The 27,295-nt window shown below is 46.6% G+C and overlaps 1 protein-coding gene across 1 annotated transcript in view; it reads right to left on the reverse strand.

Annotated features, from left to right (window-relative positions):
• Window positions 1–27,295, reverse strand: part of PARP2 (poly(ADP-ribose) polymerase 2) — a 145,054-nt gene that overhangs the window by 40,049 nt on the left and 77,710 nt on the right. Inside the window, exons 10-14 of the mRNA XM_063913453.1 lie at window positions 26,378–26,480; window positions 3,995–4,157; window positions 3,762–3,900; window positions 3,618–3,681; window positions 1,862–1,996 (exon numbers count right to left, since the gene is read on the reverse strand). Of these exons, the coding sequence (XP_063769523.1) occupies window positions 1,862–1,996; window positions 3,618–3,681; window positions 3,762–3,900; window positions 3,995–4,157; window positions 26,378–26,480 (604 nt within the window). The remainder of the gene's footprint in view (window positions 1–1,861; window positions 1,997–3,617; window positions 3,682–3,761; window positions 3,901–3,994; window positions 4,158–26,377; window positions 26,481–27,295) is intronic.

Below are 27,295 nucleotides of genomic sequence, written 5' to 3' on the forward strand. Positions count from 1 at the left end.
GGTGATCTAGTGGGATCGCCAGTGTCCACCGCTAGCGCGCGCTGCCCGCATCCCACCGACCGCGCCGGATCGCAATAAAACACGGGTCCCGCGAGCGGGACCCACTCACCACCTCCCGAAGCGCGGACACGCGATCCAGGAGAGCCCCCGTTGTGTGTGCCTGACTCAGAAGAAAACCGGAGCCTCCTGCTGTAGTTACCAGGCAACCAGGGCTCGGGAGTGTACAGCATCGCTGGGGAGAGATGGAGCTGCAGCAGTGAATGTCACTAGACAGGTACACACTGCTACAGCCCTTGAAGTCTTCACTTTTCTTCTCAAAAAAAGCTCTTCTTAGGGCAGCCCAGAGCAGCCCCTGTGTTATGTGCCTGCTATCTGCGGCACCAACTACAAAACTGAGCTCTTGTGCAGGGAGGCGGGGTTATAGAGGAGGCAGCGCTATGCATTCTGGGAACAGTCAAAGCTTTTGAGCCTGTTGGTGCCTCGGATCAAGATCCTACTCTACACCCCTATGTCTTTCCTTGTGGAGCCCAGTGTACCCAGCAGCAGAAACATACTTTTTACTGGTGGCCGGAAATGTGGCTGTCATGGTCCCGACAGCTAGATCCCGGCCCCCAGCGGGGTGAGTCCTAGAAAGCCGATTGCGGGCTCACTGCGCTGCGGGCACTCTGGCCACGCTGTGCTCGTCACAGGCTCTATTCTCCCTTTATGGGTGTCGTGGACGGTATCCGTTTGGATGGTCGACCATGTTATGGTCAACAGTCATTGTTTCAACCACTATTGGTCGACATTGACATGGACGGCACATGAAATGGTCGACGCATGAAAAGGTCGACATGAATTTTTAAAAAATGTTTTTTTGGGGGGAACTTTACGATCTACGTGGATTACGATTTGGAACGGTAAACTGTGGCGAGAAAGCAAGGCACCTTCGCGAGCTATGCGAGGGGAAGCGGTGCACTAATTGGGGTTCCCCGTCACTTTACGCAGAAAACGACACAAAAAATAAATGTAAAAAAATCATGTTGACCTTTTCATGTGTCGACCATTTGTCCATGTCAACCATGCCAATGTCGACCAATAGTGGTCGATCTAATAACTGTCAACCATAACATGGTCGACCATTCATACCGGAACCGTCGTGGGCAACCATAGAGTGAGAAAAGCCTGTGACGTCGGTACTCCGGCGGTGGTATTTCACAGCCTGTCGGGATTTCGGCGTCGACATTGTGACTGCCTCCCTCCAAATCTGCATTAAAGAAGTTCCGGTCAAGGGGAGAGTTATACATTATGTGAAATTTCCCCTGTACGGTAAACTTCACAATCTATTTCTATTTAGTATCAGTTTTCCATATTTGGTGCTTGAGTCTATACATATTAAAGTACTTCTACTTGTTACTAACTGTCTACAATCCACAGCACAGCAATAAAGCAATGTGGTGGACACTTCACAAACAAGGTGCGAAGCACAAGTTATTATCCATGCATTACTTTTTATAAAATATATTATGGAGATGTTATGTAAATAAAAAAATTCATTAGTAAATAGTAATAGTTAATCTAGCAGTTGTATCTTATAAGATCAATAATCTTATATTTATCTCATTATATCACCATCTGACTTTGTGCCCTCCATGACCCTGGCTGCTAGAACATCCTTATTCTTGCACAAACCTATTTTCTATTAGAGTGGATTTTAGGATTATGTCTTTAGCTGAATGAATAGATTATACTGGTCTTTATAAGTGTCTAATAATGATATAATACTGGGACATTGTAAGCACCCTTTCACAGGAAAGCAGCAATGCAGATTTTACCCTGCGCTGTCTGATCATTTATTGCACATAAACGTTTTGCATGTTACCTGGAAGTCATTTGATGCTTTGTCCAAAATCTCCATTGTGCAATGTAGCTGCCTGTACTGCCTGTCTGCCGGGTGCTCATGGGTGCCGAGATCCAAACGTGCCAACTTCAGTGCAATTTGAATATCACCCAAAGCCTGAGAAGGGGAAAGTACTTTATTTCCTGAATTTTCATTTTAAGACGAGAGTAATAGTGAGACTCAATATTACATCAGAGAGATGATGTCAACTACCTAGTAAAAAATCATCACTGCTTTAGGTGTTAGTGATAAATATAATGATGTAGTAATAATAAGCATGCCATTATTTATATTGAACTGAAATGCTACTGTAGGTTTCCATGAATAGTTGTCAACTAACAAAATTGCTGTCTTCTCTATGAGTTATAGGCCCTACACACTGGACGATTTTCTGAAAGATATGAACGATCTCGTTCATAAATGAACGAGAACTCGTTCATATCTTTCAGTGTGGAGACTCCAGCGATGAACGATGCGCGGCCCAGCGCTCGTTCATCGCTGGTCTCCCGTCGGCTGTGCATGCAGGCCAATATGGACGATCTCGTCCATATTTGCCTGCAGTTCTATGGAGCCGCGTGATGGAGGGAGTGAAGAAACTTCACTCCCCCCGTCACTGCCCCCCCGCCGCCGGGTCGCTCGTAGCCCGTATCCGCCGTCGGGCAGCTCGGCGGCGGGTCGGCCAGTGTGTAGGGCCCCTTAGCAACAGGTGCAAATTGAGCTGGTCCTGGTAATTACCGTATATACTCGAGTATAAGCCGACTTTTTCAGCACCTTTTTTTGTGCTGAAGAAGCCACTTCGGCTTATACTCGAGTGAGTATTTAGGAGGGACACGGAGGGCACAGCGCACGGCTCTCCTGTGTCCCTCCTGCGTCAGCGGCGTGTGTGTGTTAAAGGAAGTGCACGAACCGGCACTTCCTTTAACACACACGCCGCTGCCGCCGGAGGGACACAGGAGAGCCGCGCGCTGTGCCGTCCGTGTCCCTCCTTCAGAAGACAGCGCGGGAGCGACGGGACAGCGCGGTAGCGACGGAGGGTAAGTAACAAACTGGCACTGTGGGGCATATCTGGCAGCATGAGGGCATATCTGGCACTGTGGGGCATATCTGGCAGCATGAGGGCATATCTGGCACATCTGGCACTGTGGGGCATATCTGGCAGCATGAGGGCATATCTGGCACTGTGGGGCATATCTGGCAGCATGAGGGCATATCTGGCACATCTGGCATTGTGGGGCATATCTGGCAGCATGAGGGCATATCTGGCACTGTGGGGCATAGCTGGAAGCATGAGGGCATATCTGGCACTGTGGGGCATATCTGGCACATCTGGCATTGTGGGGCATATCTGGCAGCATGAGTGCATATCTGGCACATCTGGCACTGTGGGGCATATCTGGCAGCATGAGGGCATATCTGGCACATCTGGCAGCATGAGGGCATATCTGGCACTATGAGGTCTGTGTACGGCTAGAGCTGCATTTCCCACCCTAGGCTTATACTCGAGTCAATAAGTTTTCCCAGGTTTTTGTGGTAAAATTAGGTGCCTCGGCTTATATTCGGGTCGACTTATACTCGAGTATATACGGTATATGTTTTCTGTTTGTTTATTCTAAAGGCACTGTGGGGCATATCTGGCAGCATGAGGGCATATCTGGCAGTATGAGGGCATATCTGGCACTATGAGGTCTGTGTACAGGCCTACTTGCAGAGTATATGAAGCCGCCATTCAGAATCTTACCTCTAGGAGGTGCACTTTCGTCGCCAGCTCTTCTATTGTCCTTATTAGGGGTGGTGTCCTTAGTCTACACACAAGTTTAGTACAAGTTAATACACATACTATACAAAGGCTAGCTTCCCACCAGCAGTACATTCAAATACTGACCCAAAGTCATGGGGAATGCGAGTGTAGAACTCATTACAGGCTTCAATAAGCTCCTTGCCAAACTTTTGTTTTTTAATACAGCTCTCGATACGCTGCAGGGAACTATACCCAGCACGGACCTGCTCCACAGTTAGCTTTCCTGTGCAAGACAAAGGTTTTCTTCTTCAATATTAAGGTGATCATACAAATAATTAGTTGTTCTAAAACAATTGGGATATAAATGTCTGTCTCACCCAGTGGTGCTTTCTTGGTATCATACTTCATCTCCAATACAGTTTCCTCCATGTTTTGCAAATTACAGATCAACTCGAGCAATTTCTGAACAGAAAGATCTAGCTTGGATTCCGGTTTGGGAAGGTTTAGAGGTTTGTCTACTTCCACCACATTATTTTCTTCCTACAGGGAAAAAAAAGGATACTCACATTTACATAATAAATAATAATAATAAAAAATGTAAATAAAACTACACAATCTAGATAAGCTACAGAGAAAGAATAAAATGATGAGAGCAACATTCTTCATTTACAACAAAGAAGACATGATCTTGAAGAGCACGAACAAACACCATAATGCCTCCAAGACTTTCCTATACTTAGGGTACAAGTAGGCACGCTACAGAAGCCGTGACCTAGATGTTGATGACGTTTTGTTACTCTTGCACCAGCATTGGTAAAATGCTATTCTATATGGTAAGAATGTCCATTTTGAGCTTATATAATGGTAATTTGTTAACAAACTGAAGCATGTACATAACTTGCTCTGCAATGTGGAAGATTAAACAGCACTTTTGTGTGCTATCACATCAGAAGCACAGTATGTTTTTGGGGACGGGGGAAGATTTGTTCTTCCGTTAAATTACTTTGTCCAACTACAATGAGACACTGGAAACACAGGGATACAAGGTACAGTACAAGAGTGTTGTTACTTGAAATCTCCCTCCATAAGCCTAAGCTCCTTTCCCCTCCATACCCTCTAACAAAGTCCCAAGGACAGAACTAGGAGTAAAGATCAGGTTTCTCCAACAAAATCATGGATGAGAATCCCATCAAGGAAAACGCTGAAGCAATGAGAACAAGAGTATAAAGGGTTGGCATCAAGTCTCTCACTGGACTCTGAGAAAAGGATATGAACTCTTTTCTTCCAATGGCCAGGTAATCTTTTTTGGTTAAGAAGACCACCCCAGAGAAGAGTAAGGAGTTCTTTTGGACTCTGTATCCACCTCTCAGGCCCCAAGCCAGTGGGCAAACTATGCAGAGACTTCTGAGGGAAAGGAAGCCCCAAATCTCCTGTGCAAGAATTTCTGAAGCACCGCCCAATCCAACTACATTCAAAATACAGTGACAAAAAACACATGTTGGAACCTGACAGTAGAAAAAAAAAAAAAAAAACACACACACGCCGGCTCTCACAGGAAAAAAATATAACACAGATTGATTCACTGCCCTCAGAACGAGAAAAAATCAAAACAAAACACAAATTTTCATTGCACCCCCCCCCATCTGCTGGGCTGTCAGGGAACTGCAGACTAGCCTAAAAAGACAAGGGAGTGCCTCCAATCACTCCAGAGAGCCCAGAACAGAGAGTGCCTCTCTACTGAGAATACAAACCAATGAGCACCTCCTTCCAGAATCCAGTCCAGGCCAGAGGGTTGGAGCTTGGTATTACTCCCTCACTGCACTACTTCGCCACGCCTCAGTGACTCACTGCATCACTGTGCGTGGACAGGGAGTCAGACAACACATGGCTATGTGATCTATGATGCCGCTTTTGCCGTCTATGGGGTTACAACAGACCCTGGATGCATCTTAGCCACCTGGAAAAGCCTAGCACTGCCCAAACTAGACGAGGAAGCGGTGGTCGTGGTGGTCAGGCTCGCCCACCAGATCGATCCCAGCGGCGGCCTCACTGAGTCCACTATGGGGTGGTGTTGCTGTACATCTGCTCCACTGGAAAGAGCCTCAATCCACCATGACTAAGGCTTTAACTGTATCCACAATGAGCCCAGCTTTGATGGCAACCTCTTCTACATAATCATACACCTCTCAGATTTACTACTAACTACCGTATTATCAAACTTTATCTGGGTGTGCCAGACTCAAGCCCTCCACCATCTGCTGAGACCACCTTTCAACTGACTTATTGAGCCATGCCAAAGCTAAAATGGTTTTATGGGAATCGCATGCAACCATGTAAACAAACTTTCAGCTGGACTCAATTTTGCAAAGGTATTAGATAAGCCAACTATGGGAGCAACTATCTTAGCAAGAGATTCCCATTTTACCAAATGGACAAGGGACTGAGATTTGCAGCAGACCTAAAACCAATCAGGCTTGGCCACGCCTCACATATAGGACTTCTAACAGATGGGAAGAAAGGATGGAAAGTATTTTTTCTTCTTAAATAGCTCATTTTCGGAAACCATTCATTCCCAACTGTTGTGAATAGTTAGTATCTGCATTATGGCTCACGCTACACTCTCAAATCTAACTCTCTCTGCACACGTTATATCTGCCCCACCTGCAGTGCACATGGTTTTGCCCAACTGCTAACAAATTTGCTGCTGCGATCAACTCTGAATTAGGCCCCGTCTCCTGTTGGGAGATTTCATCAGGGCATGAGGAATCGTCAGAGTGACCTTGTCTATCTAGGAAGAAAACTCAATGTATTCCCGCCCAAGGCTGAAAAACTGCCCGAGGCCGAACCAAGGCGGCTTGTCAGGTGACATAAGTGAAGAGCCTGAAGAGCTAGGTTTATTTTTTCATAGGAAACCACTGCTACTGTTATTCATAAGTGTCTAACTTCTATATTATTACCATAATATCCTCATCTTAAATGCATTTAAATTAGTGCTAATGCAACATTATAATACCTTTAAATGGAGAGAGATTAAGACAGTATCAATTTTCTGTCTCTTCCTTGTATACTTCCTGTAACTGTAACAAGTGATATTCTTGTTTTAGAATTCAAAGAATTCTAATACCACTTTCAGACATAAATGTCCCTAAAACCTGGCTTTTACCCAGCATTTGAGTGCCGGGTCGTTTTACCGGTCCTAGCCTGACCCCACTTTCACACAGAAAAACAAAATACTGGGTTTACCATTTCTACCTGGTAATTTGCTGATCAACATGGGTATTTCTTCTGTTTGAAAGGGTCAACCTGGGTCGAAATTGGCAGGTCCTTGACCCTGGTAATAACAAGGTTCGAAGTCCCGGGAATTTCAAACCGGGTTTGAAAGAAAAAAAAAAGACCCATGTTGATCGCTAAATTACCGGGTGAATGAACTTGACCCAGTAATTTGGTTTTCTGTGTGAAAGGGCTATTATTACTCTACTGTCTGTTTATTTACAATTAATGTAATAACTGTAACTAAGCACTTAGAGTGACTATGGGGGTTATTAAGATTGTTTGCAAACCAAAAAAAGTAAGCAATTGGGCAAAACCATGTTGCACTGCAGGTGGGGCAGATGTGACATGTGCAGAGAGTTAGATTTGGGTGGGTTATATCGTTTCTGTGCAGGGTAAATACTGGCTGCTTTATTTTACACTGTAATTTAGTTTTCAGTTTGAACACACCCCACCCAAATCTAACTCTCTCTGCACATGTTACATCTGCCCCCCTGCAGTGCACATGGTTTTGCTCATTAGTGTGCTATTTTGGTTAGCTAACAACTCTGAATAACCCCCTATATGATTTACCTTAGACTATTCTCATCTCAGAGTTTTCTCTTATACCAACAAATTGGACACATAACTATTTTGTTTTATTATATAAAAACTCCACATTATATAGATCCTTTCATTCTTTTTTCAGTCTATCTACATACAGTACCATAGGACATCTCCTTGTCAACAGTATATAGCTTAATCAGTGATCAGAAATCATGATTGGTTTTCCTTCGTGTTTGCTGAGCTGTCAATATCATACTGTATGATGCTATAGCATTTATAGTGAGATGTACATTATCTTGCTTGCTCCTTTATAAAATGGTGTCTGACCTTATCATACTTATCTTGATACAAAAATATAGGATTTTAATACATTCCGGTAAATCCTTTTCTCATAGTTCATAAGGGATACTGGGGTCACTTAGTACGATGGGGTATAGATGGGGTCCAAAGGAGCCGGTGCACTTTAAATTTCTTCAGCTGGGTGTGCTGGCTCCCCCCCTCTATGCACCCTTCTACAGCCATTATAAGTAAAACTGCGCCCGAAGGAGAATGGACATACTTGAAAGAAGGAACATAACAATACTGAGTGGTGAGATTCATACACCAGCACACCAACAACATAAAATGACAAGCAACGGCTGTAACAAACAGCAACAGCTGAACAGGTAAACTTCTTGAAAAAAAACAACCTGCAGACACGTGAACGCACTGAGGCGGGCGCCCAGTATCCCTTATGGACCACGAAAAAAGGATTTACCGGTAGGTATTAAAATCCTATTTTCTCTTACACACATAATGTATACCAGGGTCACCTAGTACGATGGGGACGTCCAAAAGGTTCCAGAACGGGCGGGAAAGTGAAAAGATGTCTGCAGCACCGCCTGCCCAAACTGGGTATCCTCTTTGGCCAGGGTATCAAACTTGTAGAACTTCACAAAGGTGTTCTTCCCCGACCAGGTAGCAGCTCAGCATAGTTGCAAGGCAGAGACTCCACGGGCAGCTGCCCAGGAAGACCCCACCGATCTTGTAGGGTGGGCCTTCAGAGACTGTGGAACAGGCAAGGCTGCCGACACATAGGCCTGTTGGATAGTAAGCCTAAGCCAACGAGCAATGGACTGCTTAGAAGCAGGGCAACCCTTTTTCTGCGCATCATTGAGCACAAACAAGGAATCCGTATTTCTGATCCGAGCCGGTCTCTTGATATATATCTTCAAGGCTCGCACAGCATCCATTGCCTCCGGAGGAGCAGAAGTGCCAGAACTTGACAGAACCACAAAAGGCTGATTCAAGTAGAACGCAAAAACAGCCTTCGGCAGGAACTGCTGTCTAGTCCTGAGCTCCGCTCTGTCCTCGTAAAAGACCAAGTAGGGACTTTTACACGATAGGGCCCCCAATTCTGAGACACGCCTAGCAGAAGCCAGGGCCAGTAAATATCACAGTCTTCCAGGTGAGGTACTTGTCTTCTAATGTCATCAGAGGTTCAAACCAAGAGGACTGTAGAAATTCCAACACTATATTCAAATCCCAGGGTGCCGTGGGCCGCACAAAAGGAGGTTGTTTGTGACGTACCCCTTGCAAGAAGGTCTGAACTTCTGGCAACACTGACAGTTTCTTCTGGAAGAAAATTGACAGAGCTGAAATCTGGACCTTAAGCCCTTATCCACACCAGCCTGCAGGAAACGTAAGAAACGTCCCAAGTGAAACATCCCAGGTTGAAACGTTCCTTGCACCAAGAGACCTATCTTCTCCAGGTATGATGATAGTGTTTTGACGTCACAGGATTCCTGGCCTGAACCATGGTAGCAATAACCTTTTCATAAAGGCCTTTGTGAGCTAGGATGTTCTGCTCAACCTCCATGCCATCAAACGAAGTAGCCGTAAGTCCAGGTAGACGAACGGTCCTTGTTGTAGAAGATCTCTTCTCATTGGCAGAGGCCACGGGTCTTAGATGGACATGTCCAGAAGATCCGCATACCTCACCCTCCGAGACCAATTCAGGGAAATCAGAATTGCCTGGACTCATTGATTACTGATTCCCTTGAGCACCCTTGGGAGCAATGGAATCGGAGGAAACAGGTAGACCAGCCGCTTAGGCCAAGGCGACGTCAGTGCATTTACTGCCCTTGCCTGAGGATCCCTGGTTCATGAACAATACCAGCGAAGCTTCTTGTTGAGTCGAGAAGCTCTCATGTCTATTTGTGGCCAGCCTTTCCCGGGTGGAGATCGTGACGACTCAGGAAGTCCGCTTCCCAGTTGTCCACTCCCGGAATGAAGATTGCGGAAATTGCTCTTGCATTTCTTTCTGCCCAGAGGAGTATCTTTGACACTTCTCGTATGCAGGCCCTGCTTTTTGTCCCTCTTTGTCGATTTATGAATGCCACCGCCATGGCGTTGTCCGACTGAACTTGGATCGCCTGATCCTTGAGTAGAGACCTGAAGAAGAGCATTGTAGATCGCCCGAAGTTCCTGAATGTTGATCGGAAGTAGTGCTTCATGACCACATGCCCTGGAACTGAGCCCCCTGGGAGACAGCTCCCCATCCTCTCAGACTCGCCTCTGTCGTGAGGAGGATCCAATCCTGAATCCTGAATCTTCGACCTTCCATTAAGTTCGAGGACTGTAGCCACCACAGGAGGGAATTCCTGGCCTGAGGTGACAGCCGTATTATCCAGTGCATCTGAAGATGTGATCCAGACCACTTACTCAGGAGATCTAATTGAAATGTTCTGGCATGGTACCTTCCGTACTGGATCGCCTCGTATGAGGCTACCATTTTCCCCAACAATCTTATGTAAAAATGGATGGATATTCGAGTAGGCCGTGGAACCATTTGGACCATCTCCTGGAGTGATCTTGCTTTGTCCTCTGGTAAAAACACTTTCTGAGCCACAGTATCCAGAAACATTCCACGGAACAGGAGCTGCTGAGTTGGCTTCAGGTGGGACTTCTGTAAATTGAGGATCCACCCATGGTGTGACAGAAGCTGAATAGTGTGGTCTATATGGACCAATAAAAGCTCCCTGGATCTCGCTTTTATCAAGAGATCGGGACAATATTGATCCCCTGGACCCAGAGTTGGAACATCATCTCCGCCATCACCTTTGTGAACACCCTCGGAGCTGTGGACAGGCAGAAGGGTAGCGCCTGGAAATGGTAGTGATCATTCAGCAGGGCAAACCGCAGGTAAGCCTGGTGAGGCGGCCAAATCGGTATATGGAGATAGGCGTCCTTTATATCCAGCGAGACCATGAACTCCTGTTCTTACAGACCCGCAATCACTACTCGTAAGGATTCCATCTTGAACTTGAAAACCTTTAGGTAAGGGTTCAAGGATTTTAGATTCAGAATGGGCCTTACCGAACCGTCCCGTTTCAGTACCACGAACAGGTTGGAGTAGTAACCCTTTGCCTGTTGTTGTAGTGGCACTGGAACAATGACTTGGGACTGGACCAACTTTAGGATGGCCTGTTGCAGCGTAACTCTGGTATCCTCCAAAGCTGGTAAGGTTGATTTAAAAAATCGTTGGGGAGGAGCGCTGTCGAACTCCAGCTTGTAGCCCTGAGAAATGAGGTCCTTTACCCAGGCATCCTGGCAGGGGCTTTCCGAGATGAGGCTAAAGTGACGCAGTCAAGCTCCCACCTCGAGATTCCCTCAGGGTGGGTAGGCACCGTCATGCTGAGGCTTTAGTGTAAGCTGAACTGATGCTCTTTTCCTGAGAACCTGCGGCTGCTGCTTTTCTTGTCTTACCGCTGGTGCCTCTAGTCGCATTGGAGGTGCCTCTGGATCTAGATCTAAATTTTTAAGACCGAAAGGACTGGGCAGACGGCCCCCGGGTAGAAACGTCTAGCCAGGGGGCTCCAGAGGGGAGAAACGTGGATTTCCCCGCAGTAACCTTACAAATCCACATATCCAACTCAATCTGGCACAGCCACTCCCCAGAGAAGGGGAGAGACTCCACAATGCGCTTGGAATCTGCGTCCGCTATCCACTGACGCAGCCATAGGGCTCTGCGCACCGACACTGCCATGGCCTATTTCCTTGAGAGACTCACACAGGAGGCATGCAGTGTCTTGGATGTGTCATTATGAGGGTCACTGTAGTAACCAGGGGCATATCCCCCCCCAAGACCCTCCTGAATTTGAGTCACCCATGTATGAATGGCATGTGTTATCTAGCAATCCGCAAGCACAGGTCTTTGTGATACGCAAGCTTGCTTAAACATGTCATCTAATTCTGGAGAATCAGGGAAAGCGACACTGAGTTTTTTCTGTGCTACAAAAAATGACTGCAATGCTGCAGCGTCTTCTAAAGGGAATTTTAACACATCCCTGATAGCCAGTATGAGGAGCTCAATACCCTGGGCAGAAGTTGAATCCTCAGTAATAGGATCTAATTCCTCCCCCTGCTCCTGTATTTCTTCCTCAGAATAAGAGTAAATCAGGCAGCCCACGTTTATGTGGCCCTGAGCTAGGGAGGGGGAGTTGCTTATCATCTGCCTTTGCAGCTAGGTCTGCGACAGCCTGCTGCAGCTGTTGTGTCTTCTGAGTATTAGCAGTGAGCTGGGATGACATATCTGCCATCATAGTTTCTATGGCACCGAGCCAGGATGGATCCTGACCCTCCTCCCCAGCATCCTCACTAACCTGGGAGGACTGACTGTATTGTTCACATGATAGGGAACTGGCCATAAAGGGAGAGAATCTGGTGTGACATACACTGCATAATTGGTGTTTGACTATGTTTACAGTAGACAACTGATAAAGCTGAATATTTATCTTATTTAAATCCCTCTAAAAGGTTATAGAACACAGTACGCAATTGGCGCAAAAAGTACCGCAAGGGTACGCCCTTAACTATACCTTAAACAATGTACTTATACTGTAAACATTTGTGCAGTGATAATGTGTAGATGTAGTGCAGTGTAACCTTGTTAGCTTAAAAGCTGTATGAGCAACTGTGACACTCTGAGAACACTTAGAAATATAATGAACACACAGATACCGATCTTAGATTCTAACACCTTAAATGAACGTTCTATTGCAAAAGAATACACATTACAAGTAATACACTACCATCATAACATAGAATTCCTAACCAAATTACTACACATAAAATACAATAAAAACACAAGTACTTTTAAGGGGAAGGAGAGGGAGAGAGAGAGAGAGAGAGAGAGAGAGTGTGGCTTATAACATTAAATAAGAGACAATATGGTTGCAGAGGAACTTACACATGTGAGAAACAATCGCTGCGCAGTTAGTCAATGCTGAGAATCTTTGTGGAGAGAATACTTGAGCTTACCCATACTGGCTGTCCCTATATACACATCACCCAGCAACAACACAATGGTACCGCATGGGACAGAAGCTAGACTCCATTTTGGGAAAACTCCCATGATTCCAAAGACTGCAACACATAATTCAAAGGGGGAGGGGAAAACACCCAGCAGCAGCCATCTTCTACACACCAACTCATTATATTCCACATTCCAATCCAACTTCCTAGAACCATCTTATTCAATTTCACATTCCAAACAAACTTCGTTTATTGCATACAGTCCATGTTATATGAATCACCAGATCACAATGTAACCACACATATCAGCCTGCCATTGCTACAAGCACATGACTACAGTAACAAAAGGAAGTATGTTTTGACTGCAAACCTTCAGCAAGATGCATCATGTAAAACTACTATAATCTGTTATAAATCACCATCCATAAATGTATACCAGGAATACTATGCTACAGTTTGTCTACTGTTCCAATTCATTACAGATTTCATAGAGTATTATCACCAACACATAACAATCACACAACTGCACAAGCCTCATTAACCTTAAGCCATTTGTATCTCCACTAACTATTCAATACCAATCATTTCACAACTACTTTAAACTATTCTATGCCAATCAGCCATGTGGATTCAATACTTAGCCTTTCGCTTGGAGCCTGGTGATAAACAAGCCATTGCTTCTGGATGCCAGCTTGGTTCTGAGTATAGCCACAGTACATCTGTCCTCTGAGATCGCAAGCAACTGAACCCTGACCTCTTCTCTAGCCATGCTACTTTCCTGTTTGACTAGTTCCTGGGGGAGGGGTCTCTCTTGCTTTGTATATGCTGATCAGGTTCAGCCCTGAACTGTATCATTCATTGTTCTAACAAAGTGATTTTCAGCTTTTATACATATAATCATATCTATCCGCTGCAATGTCCCACAACTTCACAACAAGTATCAAATTAATCTACACACCAATGTGCTTGTTTCAATATTAAACATGACGGGTTTATCTGGTTCGGTTCAAATAATACACATTCATGACATTAATTCATTAGCTAATTTTAAATCTCCATGATGTCTGGTGCTTGATATTATTATAATTATGTACTGTATGAAATAAGTGTCGAATCCATCTCTGTGCCATGTCCGTGTAAATGCGTGTGTTACCATATATTGCTGTGCTCGCTGCGCATATTTGCAAGTATAGCGACTTAAATGTGTGCAGTTTGTATGTTCTCTCTATGTAATATTTTTGACTTTGACACAACTCTCCCACACACAGACAAGTATTACAATAGCAAACCTGCCTTACTGTATGTAAGGAGGAGACACATAATGAGAGAGGGACAGCACACCCAAGCTTGTCAGGCTCAGTGAGACTGCAAGCTGTAGAGATATAATAGGATTTTGGTACCTACCGGTAAATCCTTTTCTCCTAGTCCGTAGAGGATGCTGGGGACTCCAAAAGGACCATGGGGTATAGACGGGATCCGCAGGAGCTTGGGCACACTGAAAAGACTTAAACTGGGTGTGAACTGGTTCTTCCCTCTAAGCCCCTCCTCCAGACCTCAGTTATAGGAACTGTGCCCAGGAGAGACGGACATTTCGAGGAAAGGATTTTTGTTTAACTAAGGGCTACCATACATATACATATATATACCAGCCCACACCACAAACATACCGTACAACCGGAGTAACAGTAAACCAGATAACAGTATGACATAACAACAGCAACAAGCTGAAAACCATAAATACACAACCCGTGTATAAACTAACTTAACGCGCAAGAATACACTGCAAGTAACAGTCCGCACTGGGATGGGCGCCCAGCATCCTCTACGGACTAGGAGAAAAGGATTTACCGGTAGGTACCAAAATCCTATTTTCTCTTACGTCCTAGAGGATGCTGGGGACTCCAAAAGGACCATGGGGTTTATACCAAAGCTCCAGACCGGGCGGGAGAGTGCGGACGACTCTGCAGCACCAACTGAGCAAACTCAAGGTCCTCCTCAGCCAGGGTATCAAACTTATAGAACTTTGCAAAAGTGTTTGAACCCGACCATGTAGCTGCCTGGCAAAGCTGTAAAGCCGAGACGCCTCAGGCAGCCGCCCAAGATGAGCCCACCTTCCTGGTAGAATGGGCTTTTACTGATTTTGGCACTGGTAGCCCAGCCGAAGAATGAGCTTGCTGAATCGTACTACAAATCCAGCGTGCAATAGTCTGTTTTGAAGCAGGATGACCAATCTTGTTGGAAGCATACAAGACAAACAGCGCCTCAGTTTTCCTGGCAACAGCCGTTCTGGCGACGTAGATTTTCAAAGCTCTCACAACATCAAGAGACTTCGGAACTGGCACAGCATCCGTAGCCACCGGCACCACAATAGGTTGGTTAATGTGAAACGAAGAAACCACCTTCGGCAGAAATTGCTGACGAGTCCTCAATTCTGCCCTATCCGAATGAAAAATCAAGTACGGGCTCTTATGAGATAAGGCCGCCAACTCTGACACTCGCCTGGCAGATGCCAGAGCCAACAGCATGACTACCTTCCAAGTGAGAAACCTCAACTCAACCTTACGCAAAGGTTCAAACCAGGAAGACATGAGAAACTGCAAGACCACCTCAAGGTCCCATGGTGCCACAGGAGGCACAAACGGAGGATAGATATGCATCACTCCTTTCACAAAAGTCTGAACCTCTGGGAGGACAGCTAATTCCTTTTGAAAGAAAATAGACAAAGCCGAAATCTGCACCTTGATGGAGCATAATTTCAGGCCTGCATCTACGCCTGCCTGCAAAAAGTGGAGGAATCGACCCAAGTGAAATTCTTCCGCAGGCGCCGTTTTAGTCTCACACCAGGAAATATACTTTCTCCAAATACGGTGATAATGTCTCGCCGTAACCTCCTTCCGAGCCTTAATGAGAGTGGGAATGACCTCCCCGGGAGTACCCTTACGAGCTAAGATCTGGCGCTCAACTTCCATGCCGTCAAACGCAGCTGCGGTAAGTCTGGAAACACGCATGGACCCTGCAACAACAGGTCCTCTCTTAGAGGAAGCGGCCAAGGATCTTCCACCAGTAATTCCTGAAGAGCCGGATACCAGGCCCTTCTTAGCCAATCTGGAACGACGAGAATCGCCTGAACTCTTGCTCGTCGAATGATCCCCAGTACCTTTGGAATGAGAGGAAGTGGAGGGAACACATAGACCGACTGGAACACCCATGGAGACACAAGGGCGTCCACTGCACTGGCTTGGGGGTCCCTTGACCTGGAACAATACCTCGGAAGCTTCTTGTTGAGACGAGACGCCATCATGTCGATCAGCGGAATTCCCCAACACTTTGTCACCTCTGCAAACACCTCTTGGTGAAGAGCCCACTCTCCCGGATGGAGCTCGTGTCTGCTGAGGAAATCTGCTTCCCAGTTGTCCACTCCCGGAAGGAACATGGCTGACAGGGCGCTCACGTGTTGTTCCGCCCAGCGAAGGATTCTTGTGGCCTCAGCGATAGCCGCCCTGCTCCTTGTTCCGCCTTGACGGTTTATATGTGCCACCGCTGTGATGTTGTCCGACTGTACAAGGACAGGTCGACCCTGAAGAAGGCTTCTTGCTTGTAGCAGGCCGTTGTAAATGGCTCTTAACTCGAGAACATTTATGTGGAGACAAGCTTCCTGGAGCGACCATTTCCCCTGGAAGTTTCTTCCTTGGGTGACTGCGCCCCAGCCCCGGAGACTTGCATCTGTTGTCAGAAGTACCCAGTCCTGGATACCGAAACGGCGTCCCTCTAGGAGGTGAGAACTTTGTAGCCACCACAGGAGAGAAATTCTGGCTCTGGGAAATAGACTTATCTTCCGGTGCATGTGCAGGTGAGACCCGGACCATTTGCTCAGCAAGTCCTACTGAAACACCCGGGCATGAAACCTGCCAAATGGAATGGCTTCGTACGCCGCAACCATTTTCCCCAGAACCCGAGTACAGTGATGGACCAACACACTTGTCAGCCTCAAAAGTTCCCTGACCATCGTCTGCAGTTTCAGAGCCTTTTCTTCTGGAAGAAATACTCTCCGTAACTCTGTGTCTAGAATCATGCCCAGAAAAGGCAGCCGAGTGGTCGGAATCAACTGAGATTTTGGCAAATTTAGCACCCAAGCGTGCTGTCGCAGAACCGACAGCGACAAATTCACACTTCTCAGCAACTGTTCCTTGTACCTCGCCTTTATCAGGAGATCGTCCAAGTACGGGATAATTGTAATCCCTTGCTTGCGAAGGAAAACCATAATTTCTGCCATAACCTTGGTGAAAATCCTCGGAGCCGTGGAAAGCCCAAACGGCAACGTCTGAAATTAGTAATGAGAATCCTGTATCGCAAACCTGAGGAAGGCCTGATGCGAAGGATATATTGGGACGTGTAAGTAGGCATCCTTTATGTCGACTGACGCCATAAAATCCCCCCCTTCTAGGCTGGAAATCACAGCTCGAAGAGATTCCATCTTGAACTTGAAAACTTTCAAGTATGGATTGAGGGATTTTAGATTCAGAATCGGTCTGACCGAACCGTCCGGTTTCGGTACGACAAAGAGGCTCAAGTAGAACCCCTCCCCCCGTTGGGACGGGGGAACGTGAACAATGACCCTCTGTTGACACAACTTTTGTATCGCTGCCAGCACCACCTCTCTGTCCGGAAGAGACACTGGTAAGGGCGAAATGAAAAAACGGTGAGGGGGCACCTCCTGAAAACTCCAGCTTGTATCCCTGAGACACAATCTCTAGGACCCAAGGATCCAGGCCTGATTGAATCCAGACCTGACTGAAGATCCGCAGATGGCCCCCCACCGGTCCGGACTCCGCCAGGGAAGCCCCAGCGTCATGCAGTGGACTTGGTAGAGGCAGGGAAGGACTTTTGGTCCTGGGCGCCTGACACGGCAGGCGACTTCCTTCCCCTTCCTCTACCCTTTGAAGCGAGGAAGGACGAACCCTTTCCACGCCTGTATTTATTTGGACAAAAGGACTGCATCTGCTGATGAGGTGCCTTCTTCTGTTGTGTGGGAACATAGGGAAGAAAATAGGACTTTTTTTTTTTTTTTTGGTAGAAACCAGGTCAGCCAAGCCGTCCCCAAACAAGACATTACCTTTGAAAGGTAAAGCTTCCATAGCTCTCTTGGAGTCGGAATCAGCATTCCATTGATGGATCCACAACGCCCTCCTAGCCGATATCGACATGGCATTGGCTCTTGATCCCAAGAGACAAACATCCCTCGCCGCATCCTTCAGGTAATCTGCAGCGTCCTTGATATAACCAAGAGTCAAAATAACATTATCTCTATCAAGGGTATCCATATCATTAGCTAAATTCTCAGCCCATTTAGCAATAGCACTACTCACCCATACTGACGCCACAGCAGGTCTGAGCAATGCACCCGAATTAGCGAAAATGGACTTCAGAGACGTCTCCAGCTTGCGATCCGCCGGATCCTTGAGAGCTGCCGTGTCAGGAGACGGAAGTGCCACTTTCTTAGACAAACGAGATAGAGCCTTGTCAACATTTGGAGACGACTCCCATTTTTCTCTGTCATCAGTGGAAAAGGATACGCCATGTAAATCCTCTTGGGAATCTGCCACCTCTTGTCCGGCGACTCCCAAGCCTTTTCACAAAGAGTATTCATTTCATGAGAGGGGGGAAACTTCACCTCAGCTTTTTTCCCCTTGAACAAGCAAATCCTTGTTTACTGTACCGCAGGTTCATCAGAAATACGTAAAACATCTTTTATAGCCACAATCATGTATTGAATACTCTTAACTAATCGTGGATGTAAAGCAGCCTCAGTGAAATCGACCTCGGAATCAGAGTCCGTGTCGGTATCAGTATCTACCACTTGATTAAATGACCGCTTTTGCGACCCCGATGGGGTCTGTACCTGAGACAAAGCATCCTCCATGGATTTTTTCCACACCTGTGTCTGTGACTCAGATTTATCCAACCTCTTTGACAAAGAAGCAACATTTGCATTAATTGTATTTAGAAATGTGAGTAAATCAGGTGTCGGCTGCGCCGACAGGGCCAAATCTAGACCCGCATCTGCTCCCCCAATAACCTCCTCCGGTGAATAACATTCAGCCTCAGACATGTCGACACGTATTATCGACACACGGACACAAACACAGAATGTCTCAGCTAGGGGACAGGCCCACAATGAAGCCCAGATAGAGACACACAGAGGGAGTATGCCAGCTCACACCCCAGCGCCCAAATATCCCGTCAAGGGATATATGTGACCAGCGCTGCTCAAAATATAACAAAATGCACCACAAACTGCCCCCCCCCCCCCCATTAGCTCCCTTTCAGAGGAACTGTAGAGGTCCCGGGCAGCGTCTCCTTCAGCCGCGTGTGGAGGAGAAAATGGTGCTGTGAGCTGCGCGGCTAAGCTCCGCCCCTTCCCGGCGCGCTTCAACCCGCCAACTTTGAAAACCTGAAAATGCCGGCGGGGGTCTGAGAAACGGTGCAGAGGCACCGAAGAGGCTTCTGCCGGCTCCCAGACCTCAGTAACATGCTGCCCAGGGCGCCGCCCCCCCCCAGCGCCCTGCACCCTGTGAGTGCCATTGGTGATAGTGTGTGGGAGCTGCGCAGTACCTCCGTTACTGAAGTCTTCTGCCATCCTGAAGTCTTCTGCCTTCTGCATACTCACCAGGCTTCTGTCTTCTGTGAGGGGGGTGACGGCGCGGTTCCGGGAACAAGCAACTAGGCGCACCAAGTGATCGAACCCACTGGAGCTAATGGTGTCCAGTAGCCTAAGAAGCAGAGCCCTTAACTAAGTAGAAGTTGGTCTGACTTCTCTCCCCTCAGTCCCTCGATGCAGGGAGCCTGTAGCCAGCAGGTCTCCCTGAAAATAAAAAACCTAACAAAAGTCTTTTCTAGAGAAACTCAGGAGAGCTCCCCTAGTGAGTGTCCAGTCAGTCCTGGGCACAAAGTCTAACTGAGGTCTGGAGGAGGGGCATAGAGGGAGGAGCCAGTTCACACCCAGTTTAAATATTTTCAGTGTGCCCAAGCTCCTGCGGATCCCGTCTATACCCCATGGTCCTTTTGGAGTCCCCAGCATCCTCTAGGACGTAAGAGAAATATATAAATATATATATATAAAAATAACAGTGAAACACCTGAATTATTGTCCTTTTCAGGACCTATATAGTGTACAATAGCGGCTCTCCCACTTATTTACACCACTGTACCAGTTTCCTGAGTATCTGTGAGTGTCTGGAGGAGCTGCGTGTCCTTGCTGCTGCAGCTGGAAGCAGAGGAAGGCGCCAAACCGCCGCTGGTCCCGCTCTAAGGTAGCTCTGTCCCGTGTAATAGCGCCGGAGCTAAGTAGGTATTTATACTGGCAATGTCTCCTACACAGTATAAAACATCACATAAATGCTGGTTTCACTACCGCTGCGCCCTAGAGGGGCCCCCAGATAGTACTCACCACTCTTCTCACCATCAGGCTATGTTAGGGGTGTGCGGCGTGCTGCGATTGCGTTTGCTAAGGCATGGCACCTGAACAGATTTGACATGCTGCATCACTAAGCTATTAAATGCCCTTCAGATTCATGGGCCCATTTGCTGACGTTTCCATGAAAGAGGTGGAGGGAGGTGATATCTTTTGCAAAACAAAAAATAGGATTTTGGTACTTACCAGGTAAATCCTTTTCTTTGAATCCATAGGGGGCACTGGAATACTCTTGGAGTACTCTTGGGATATGGACTGGGCGTAGCCGGGAATGGCACATTTAAATATTTAAATTAGCAACTGGTTACCCCCTCCATACTCCCATAGAGACTTCAGTATTTTTACTGAGCCGAACAGGAGCGATAGAGAGGATGAACCATAGAGAATTACATGTAACATTATAAGAACCCTAGCGAATTACATATAACATTATAATATAATGGTCAACACTAAAGTTGACACATAACATAACTGATACCTATCAGTTGACACCATAATAGATATCACCCTAACATCGTGACCATTGGTGATACTGTGTTACCATAAGATCCACTGAACTTACCACAAGACAGGTAAAACTGCTCTGGGTGGGCGTCCAGTGCCCCCTGCCCCCTATGGATTCAAAGAAAAGGATTTACCTGGTAAGTACCAAAATCCTATTTTCTTTTTCATCCACTAGGGGTCACTGGAGTACTCTTGGGACGTACCAAATCTTCCCCCGTGGGCGGGAGAGCCGTTTGGCACCTGTAACACTATACGGCCAAAGCTAGATGCTGATGCCGTACCAACTTGGAAAAACGCACCAAAAAGCGTACTGATGGTCATGCACAGATGACCATGTCGCAGCTCGTCTAAGTTGCGTCATAGACGCTCCACGACCTGCTGCCCCTTACATTCCCAAAGTATGTGTGGAATGGTCTGACACTGACGTAGGCGGTTGTAGCCTGACCATGACGTTTCTAAGAACGTGTGAAAAGGTCTGACCCTGATATAGGCGGTTGTAGCCTGCCCATGACGTTACGAAGAAAGTTAGCCTATGATGAAGCTAAATCTGACGTATGGCATAAGGTCTGCTTAGAAGCTGGCCAAGCCATCTTAACTACATAGTAGAGGACAAACAATGTGTCTGTTTTACGCACACTTGAGGTTTGGACTTAATCAACGCGTATTGCGCGTACCACATCTAAAGTAACTGAAATTCCTGAACCTTCTGATAACACAGGAACTACGACTGATTTAGTGATGTGTAACATCTTTGGTCAGAACAACGGAATTCGTACAAAGTTCCGCTCTATGATGATAAAACACCAGATACGGTGGGTTGGATGACAAAGCACCCAATGTTAAACACGTCTGGCTGATGCCACGGCTAAGACAACCTGTTTTCCAAATGAGAACTTAACCTCCACCTGATGCAAGGGTTCAAAAATATGAACATTGTACCAAATCTAACTCAAAAGGCTGTCCTCTGAGGACACCCTGCAGGAAGGTGTGTACAATCGGCAAAAGAGCGAAACACTTCTTCACACCAACCTATATAGACACGCTACTGAGCTGCCGTAACTGGCTTCTTAGCCCGTAACATGGTTGGTAGAACATATTACAGAACATTCTCTCTGCTGAAGAGGATGGTTATAACAGCTACTCCGTCAAACGCAGCCACGTTAAATCGGGGTAAAAGAACAGACCTTGTTGTAACAGGTCCTTACGTGGCGGAAGCGGACAAGGATCGGCTGCGAGTAGGTCGCGGAGAACCGAGAACCATGCTCTTCCAGGCAAATGCGGCACCACTAGTATGACCGTCGTGGACTCTTGTGTGGTCCGTTTTAGCAACCGAGGAAGCAGCAGAAACGGTGGAAACAGATGCACAAACTGTACGGCCACGCAATTGTGAGAGCATGTACTGCCACAGCCTTTGGGCTCTTGTTGTGGCCACAAACTGGAATATCTGATGACTGTTGGCGACATGCCATTAGATCCCTGGGTAATTCCACTGCTGGACCATCATCCAAATCCCAGTTGCCTGGAAGAACATGTTGACAGCCGGGTAAGCTGCCTTCCAGTTGTCCTTCCGGAACAAACACTGGCGACAATATCACCTGGTGACAGTCGACCCAATTGAGGATTCGAGCCACCTCCCGCATGGCCATGCGACCTCGAATTTCTCCTTGTCTCTGAGATCGGAGCATGTGCACCGCTTGGTGCAGTGCGTTGGAAATTGGCCTGAGTACTAGGTCAGTTAATTGACAGCAATCTTCCATGATCTGACCAGAGACTCTGAAGTTGACCAGTTTGGACCACAGGTCCCCAACCTCTGAGACTCGCGTCCGTTGCAAGAATTATCCAATTGCAGACGCCGAACCTTCTCCCTGCGGTGAGATTGTGTACTTGTAGGCCACCAGGGTAGTGATACTCTGGCCGTTGGAGACAACCGCACTTCCTGATGAATGTGTATGCGACCGCCGTCGCGTTGTCTGACTGCACTTGGCAGTAGATGCGTGCAATGACATCCAGGTGAAAATGACCTGAGTGAACTCCTGCGAACCGGAGTGCGTGGAAAGACTCCACTCTCCTTCCAAATAGTGGAATGGCACAAATGTACCGAGTCAGTCTGTGGAATTGCGTACTAACCGTACATGATGACGAACACTTTGTGTTGTGTTCAGTTAGGGAAAACCGTGTATCCCGGAATCATTTCTATGCATAAATCCTTATGACGAAATGAGGGTTGATCTCCTGAGGTTGACAATTCAACTGCGCTGACCGACGCCATTGTACGTTAGTAAGGCCCGTTGCAGGAATAAGCATTGAGACGGAGCGTTGATGAGCAGATCTCCAAAGCACAGAACTGTTATACCTCTCAGGGATCTGAAATGAACCATCATAATAGCCTTTACTTGTGACTACCCGAGGCGCCAATAAGAAGCCAAACGGTAGCGTTTGAAAACAAAGTTTTTACAGCAAACCATAAGTAGGCCTGATTCGTCTAAATACGAAATCCATCGTAATCCGGTACTACTGCGGATCCAACCTGTAGTCACCGCCGCAAGTATTTCAAGACGACTCTGTAGCAAGCGACGCACTGTCAGTAGGGTCAATATCGGACTGACAGTCATCCATTTTTGGAACTATCCCAAACCGAAATATAACCACGACTTGGGTGTTAACTGTGGCATCAAACTATTGAGACTACTAGAGCCTGTGTCCTCTGCAGGACCGCCGACTTGTCCTCTGTTGACTAGATTTCAATAATCTGTGAAACCAACTCTGCGGATCCACCCAACTGTGGATGTCCACAACTGACGATCGGAGAAGCTGGAACCCCATTATGGCACTGTCTTGTCAGTGACTTAGGTGTAAAGGCCACTGAAACCTGGTTAGAGAGATCTGGAAGTAGGTGGCAGTACCATAACCGTAGTCCACCACATGTTCTGTGTATGGCTGCTCCTGCAGCAGGGCGCCTAATGAACTGAGGCGTAAAGACAATATCCTGAGTAGTTCCTTCAGGAATTGCGTATACAATGATAGGAAATCAAATTATCCTCTGCTAAAAGCAAGTGTCTAAGACAGGACCAGACCCCCAGCCAGCGCAAAGTAAAACTTCTATTCTCGTTTGAAATCCTCCTGTTAAGAACGTAGCCAAAGTGGAGCTGAAAAACGAGTACAAAACCGGCTGACGGCCACAGAAGCTGTAATCAGCGATAAGTGTAAGGTGTTTTTCTTGTAGGGCAACGTGAACTGGAGTGCCATGCCACTACAGCCTTGTTAACCCAAATTCCCCCTAAAGCAGAGCGAAGTCACACCCCTACTGCTGTATACTGTAAGGTATGCTCTGACGGGTAATAAAATGTCGTAGGCTGAAACTGACAAGGGATAACAGTTGAGAACCTGACGTACTGGCCTATTGGGCTGGCGGTGAATTGACCGCAACTGATAGCTGAAACAGTCAATTTATAAGACAAATAAGCACACTATGTCCCCTCAGGCAGTACATGCGCCTGCATTCCTCCAAAGAGGATCGGCAAAGGTCCGTCCGTGCAGCCGAATTTGTCCGACATACATTCTGACCAACTTTGCAGCGAAGCTGCTAGTTTGCATTAGACGGACTGATTATGTACATCGAGCAGCAAGTACAGAAGGACAGATCCGTACCGGAACTTAGTACCACATAAGTCAAGTGTGAATAAATCTGCATTACAGTGCACGTGTGCTTGTTTAAAACAATTAAAATTCCTAACAACACCTCGGGTTCTCCAGAGGCTGAGTGTAGTAGGGCAGAGACTGCCTGGGAAGAACCAGGAAGTAATGTTAAAATGGTGTCCAGCCATGTGCTTGCTTATGCAAGAATAGCAATGTTATCTGATACACCCACTCGATATACACATACACGTACCATATATATATACCCCCACAAACAGACCTCTGTAAATATATATATATATACATATATGTACCCACAACACACAACCAGATAGATATATATATATATATATATATATATCTATCTGTATCTCTATATCTATAATTGTGGCCCCCTCACAGGCTTAATAGCCTGAGCTGTTTGCTGCCTAAACGCAGCTTAGTTATTGGGGCTTCCCTGCGGCATTCCCCCCCCCCCCCCCCCCCTTCCTCCTGCAGCGTTGGACCACGGCAGCTATGAGAGCCGTCCGTGGTCATAGCAAACTTACCCCCTCCCTGCTGCCTCCCCTTGAGCTCCGTGTATTTAAGTGGACAGGAGCCGGGGAGCGGCGGTAGTAGGAGCCGGGGAGCAGCGGTAGTAGGGACCGGGGAGCAGCGGGACTGGAGCGGCCGGTAACAGAACGGACTTGCCAGAGATTGGGGAGCGGAGGAAAGAGCGGGCCGCGGCAGTAGCTGTCCGCGGTCAGCTCGCCCGCTCTCCCCTCCCGAACCGCTGCGTCTTGAAAAGTGAGGAGAGCGCATCGGAGATGCGGCTCTGTTCTTGTGGGGAGAGTGTGGCAGGCAGCATTTTGTTTCTATAACACATGCAGACATTAATAAACAGTCATATATAGTAAATAAATGAGTGAGCGGCGGCAGTGAGAGCTGCCTAACCGCTCAGTACCTGCACCACCCTTGGAGGCCATGACGGGGCTTCTTTGCTAAGCACCGTCCCGCTTCCATGTGCCGACTTTTAGAAGCTGCAGTCTTCTTGAAAAAAAATATGTTCTGCAGGTAGTCCGCACGTGGCTGAGAGGGTGCTCTTTTTAGAGAGGACCGACACGCCAGTAGCTGCGTATAGCAGCTTCCACTATCCCGGACCCACGCCTTTTTGGAAGGGGGGAAGGGATGCGGGTAAATATAAAAAAAAAATTCAAAAATAAAACCTTGAAGTTTTCTGTGGAGCTTCCATCCACTAGTACCTTCCCGACTGAGGCACAGAAAAATACTTGAGTCTCTATGGGAGTATGGAGGGGGTAACCAGTTGCTAATTTAAATGTGCCATTCCCGGCTACGCCCAGTCCATATCCCAAGAGTACTCCAGTGACCCCTAGTGGATGAAAAAGAAACAACAGAATGATCAACCTATAATAAAAGCACAGGAAATCCTGTTTACATTGAATGTTTCCTTTATTATACACAGATACAGGTGCCAGGTGGTGGTAAAGGCTCTACTGATTAGAGGGAGGAGGACTTTCTGTTACAGCTTTCATTCTGTTGGAGGCCTTTAAATGTGTTAACTTGTAAAGATCTTCTGCAAGATGCCATTTTTTTTTTTAAATGTATCATGCCTCCAATATAGGTTTCAACAGATATGCTTAGATCAGAGGTTCCCTGTGCAGTGTCTCCCTGGGGTGCCTCGGGACACTTGCGGGGGTGCCCTGGGTTGGTGTTCCAGTACCAATTCAAATTATTCATGGCCAATATAATAGGCAAAACCAGTGCTGGTGGCTGCCAGTCATAAAATATGTGGCCAAATAGAAGCAAATCTTGTCCCTCACCACACAACTGACCCTAAGGATGACATATAAATACAATTTACCTAAATAAATATTTCTTTCAAAACTTCTAAATAAGAAATTTTTGGCCTAGGGGTGCCGTGAAAATAATTCTGATACTCTAGGGCGCCATGATTTAGAAAAGTTTGGAAACCACATGCAATGATGGTAGGATGTGTAACATATTCTAAAGAAATAGACAAAGCTCCATGCAGACACACCTCTGTGGTGAAGTTATAATCCATATGAAGAATATCATATTTCCCAGGAACCTTTTCAAAATCTTCACGCTCTGACCAGACATTTTTGGTCTTATCAAAAAATCTAAAAATAAACACAAAAACGGATTGTTTACAAAGTGATAACAAGATAATACAAAATGAGAGCAAACTTCTGGGTTATCTTACTTAAATGGCATTAAGACAGATTTATAGTGATGCCAACTGCAATTTCCATAAACTATATTTCTAAATAGGAATATTTTATATATATATATATATATATATATATATATATATTTATTTATTGCCTACACCTAGTGAAGCTTTTCAATTTCCATAACTACTCTAATAAGTAAAGTAATGGGCCCTACACACTGGCAGATCTGCCGAGCTGCGCGCCGGCGGATACGGCCAACGGGCGACCCGTCGGCGGGGGTGGGGCAGTGACGGGGGAAGTGAAGTTTCTTCACTCTCCCCGTCACCCAGCTCCATAGCAGTGCAGGCAAATATGGATGAGATTGTCCATATTTGCCTGCATGCACAAGCGACGGGGCACCAGTGATGAACGAGCGCGGGGCCACACATCGTTCATCGCTGGTGCCTCCACACTGGAAGATATGAACGGTATCTCGTTCAATAATGAACGAGATCGTTCATATCTTTCAGTATTACCGCCCAGTATGTAGGGCCCATTAGACTGTCTCAAATGCATTAGAACACTCTATTATCGCCAAGGAGGCCAAAAAGGGCAGAACTGTGGCTGAACGCTCTGTGTCATACTCTAATAACCTAGTACAGGCCTGACCAACCTGTGGCTCTCCAGCTGTTAAACTACAAATCCCAGCATGCCCTGCCACAATATTACTTTTAGGTAATGCTATATCTGCAGCAGGGCATGCTGGGATGTGTAGTTTCACA

The sequence above is a fragment of the Pseudophryne corroboree genome, chromosome 1 (genome assembly GCF_028390025.1).
Source record: "Pseudophryne corroboree isolate aPseCor3 chromosome 1, aPseCor3.hap2, whole genome shotgun sequence".
Taxonomy (NCBI): domain Eukaryota; kingdom Metazoa; phylum Chordata; class Amphibia; order Anura; family Myobatrachidae; genus Pseudophryne; species Pseudophryne corroboree.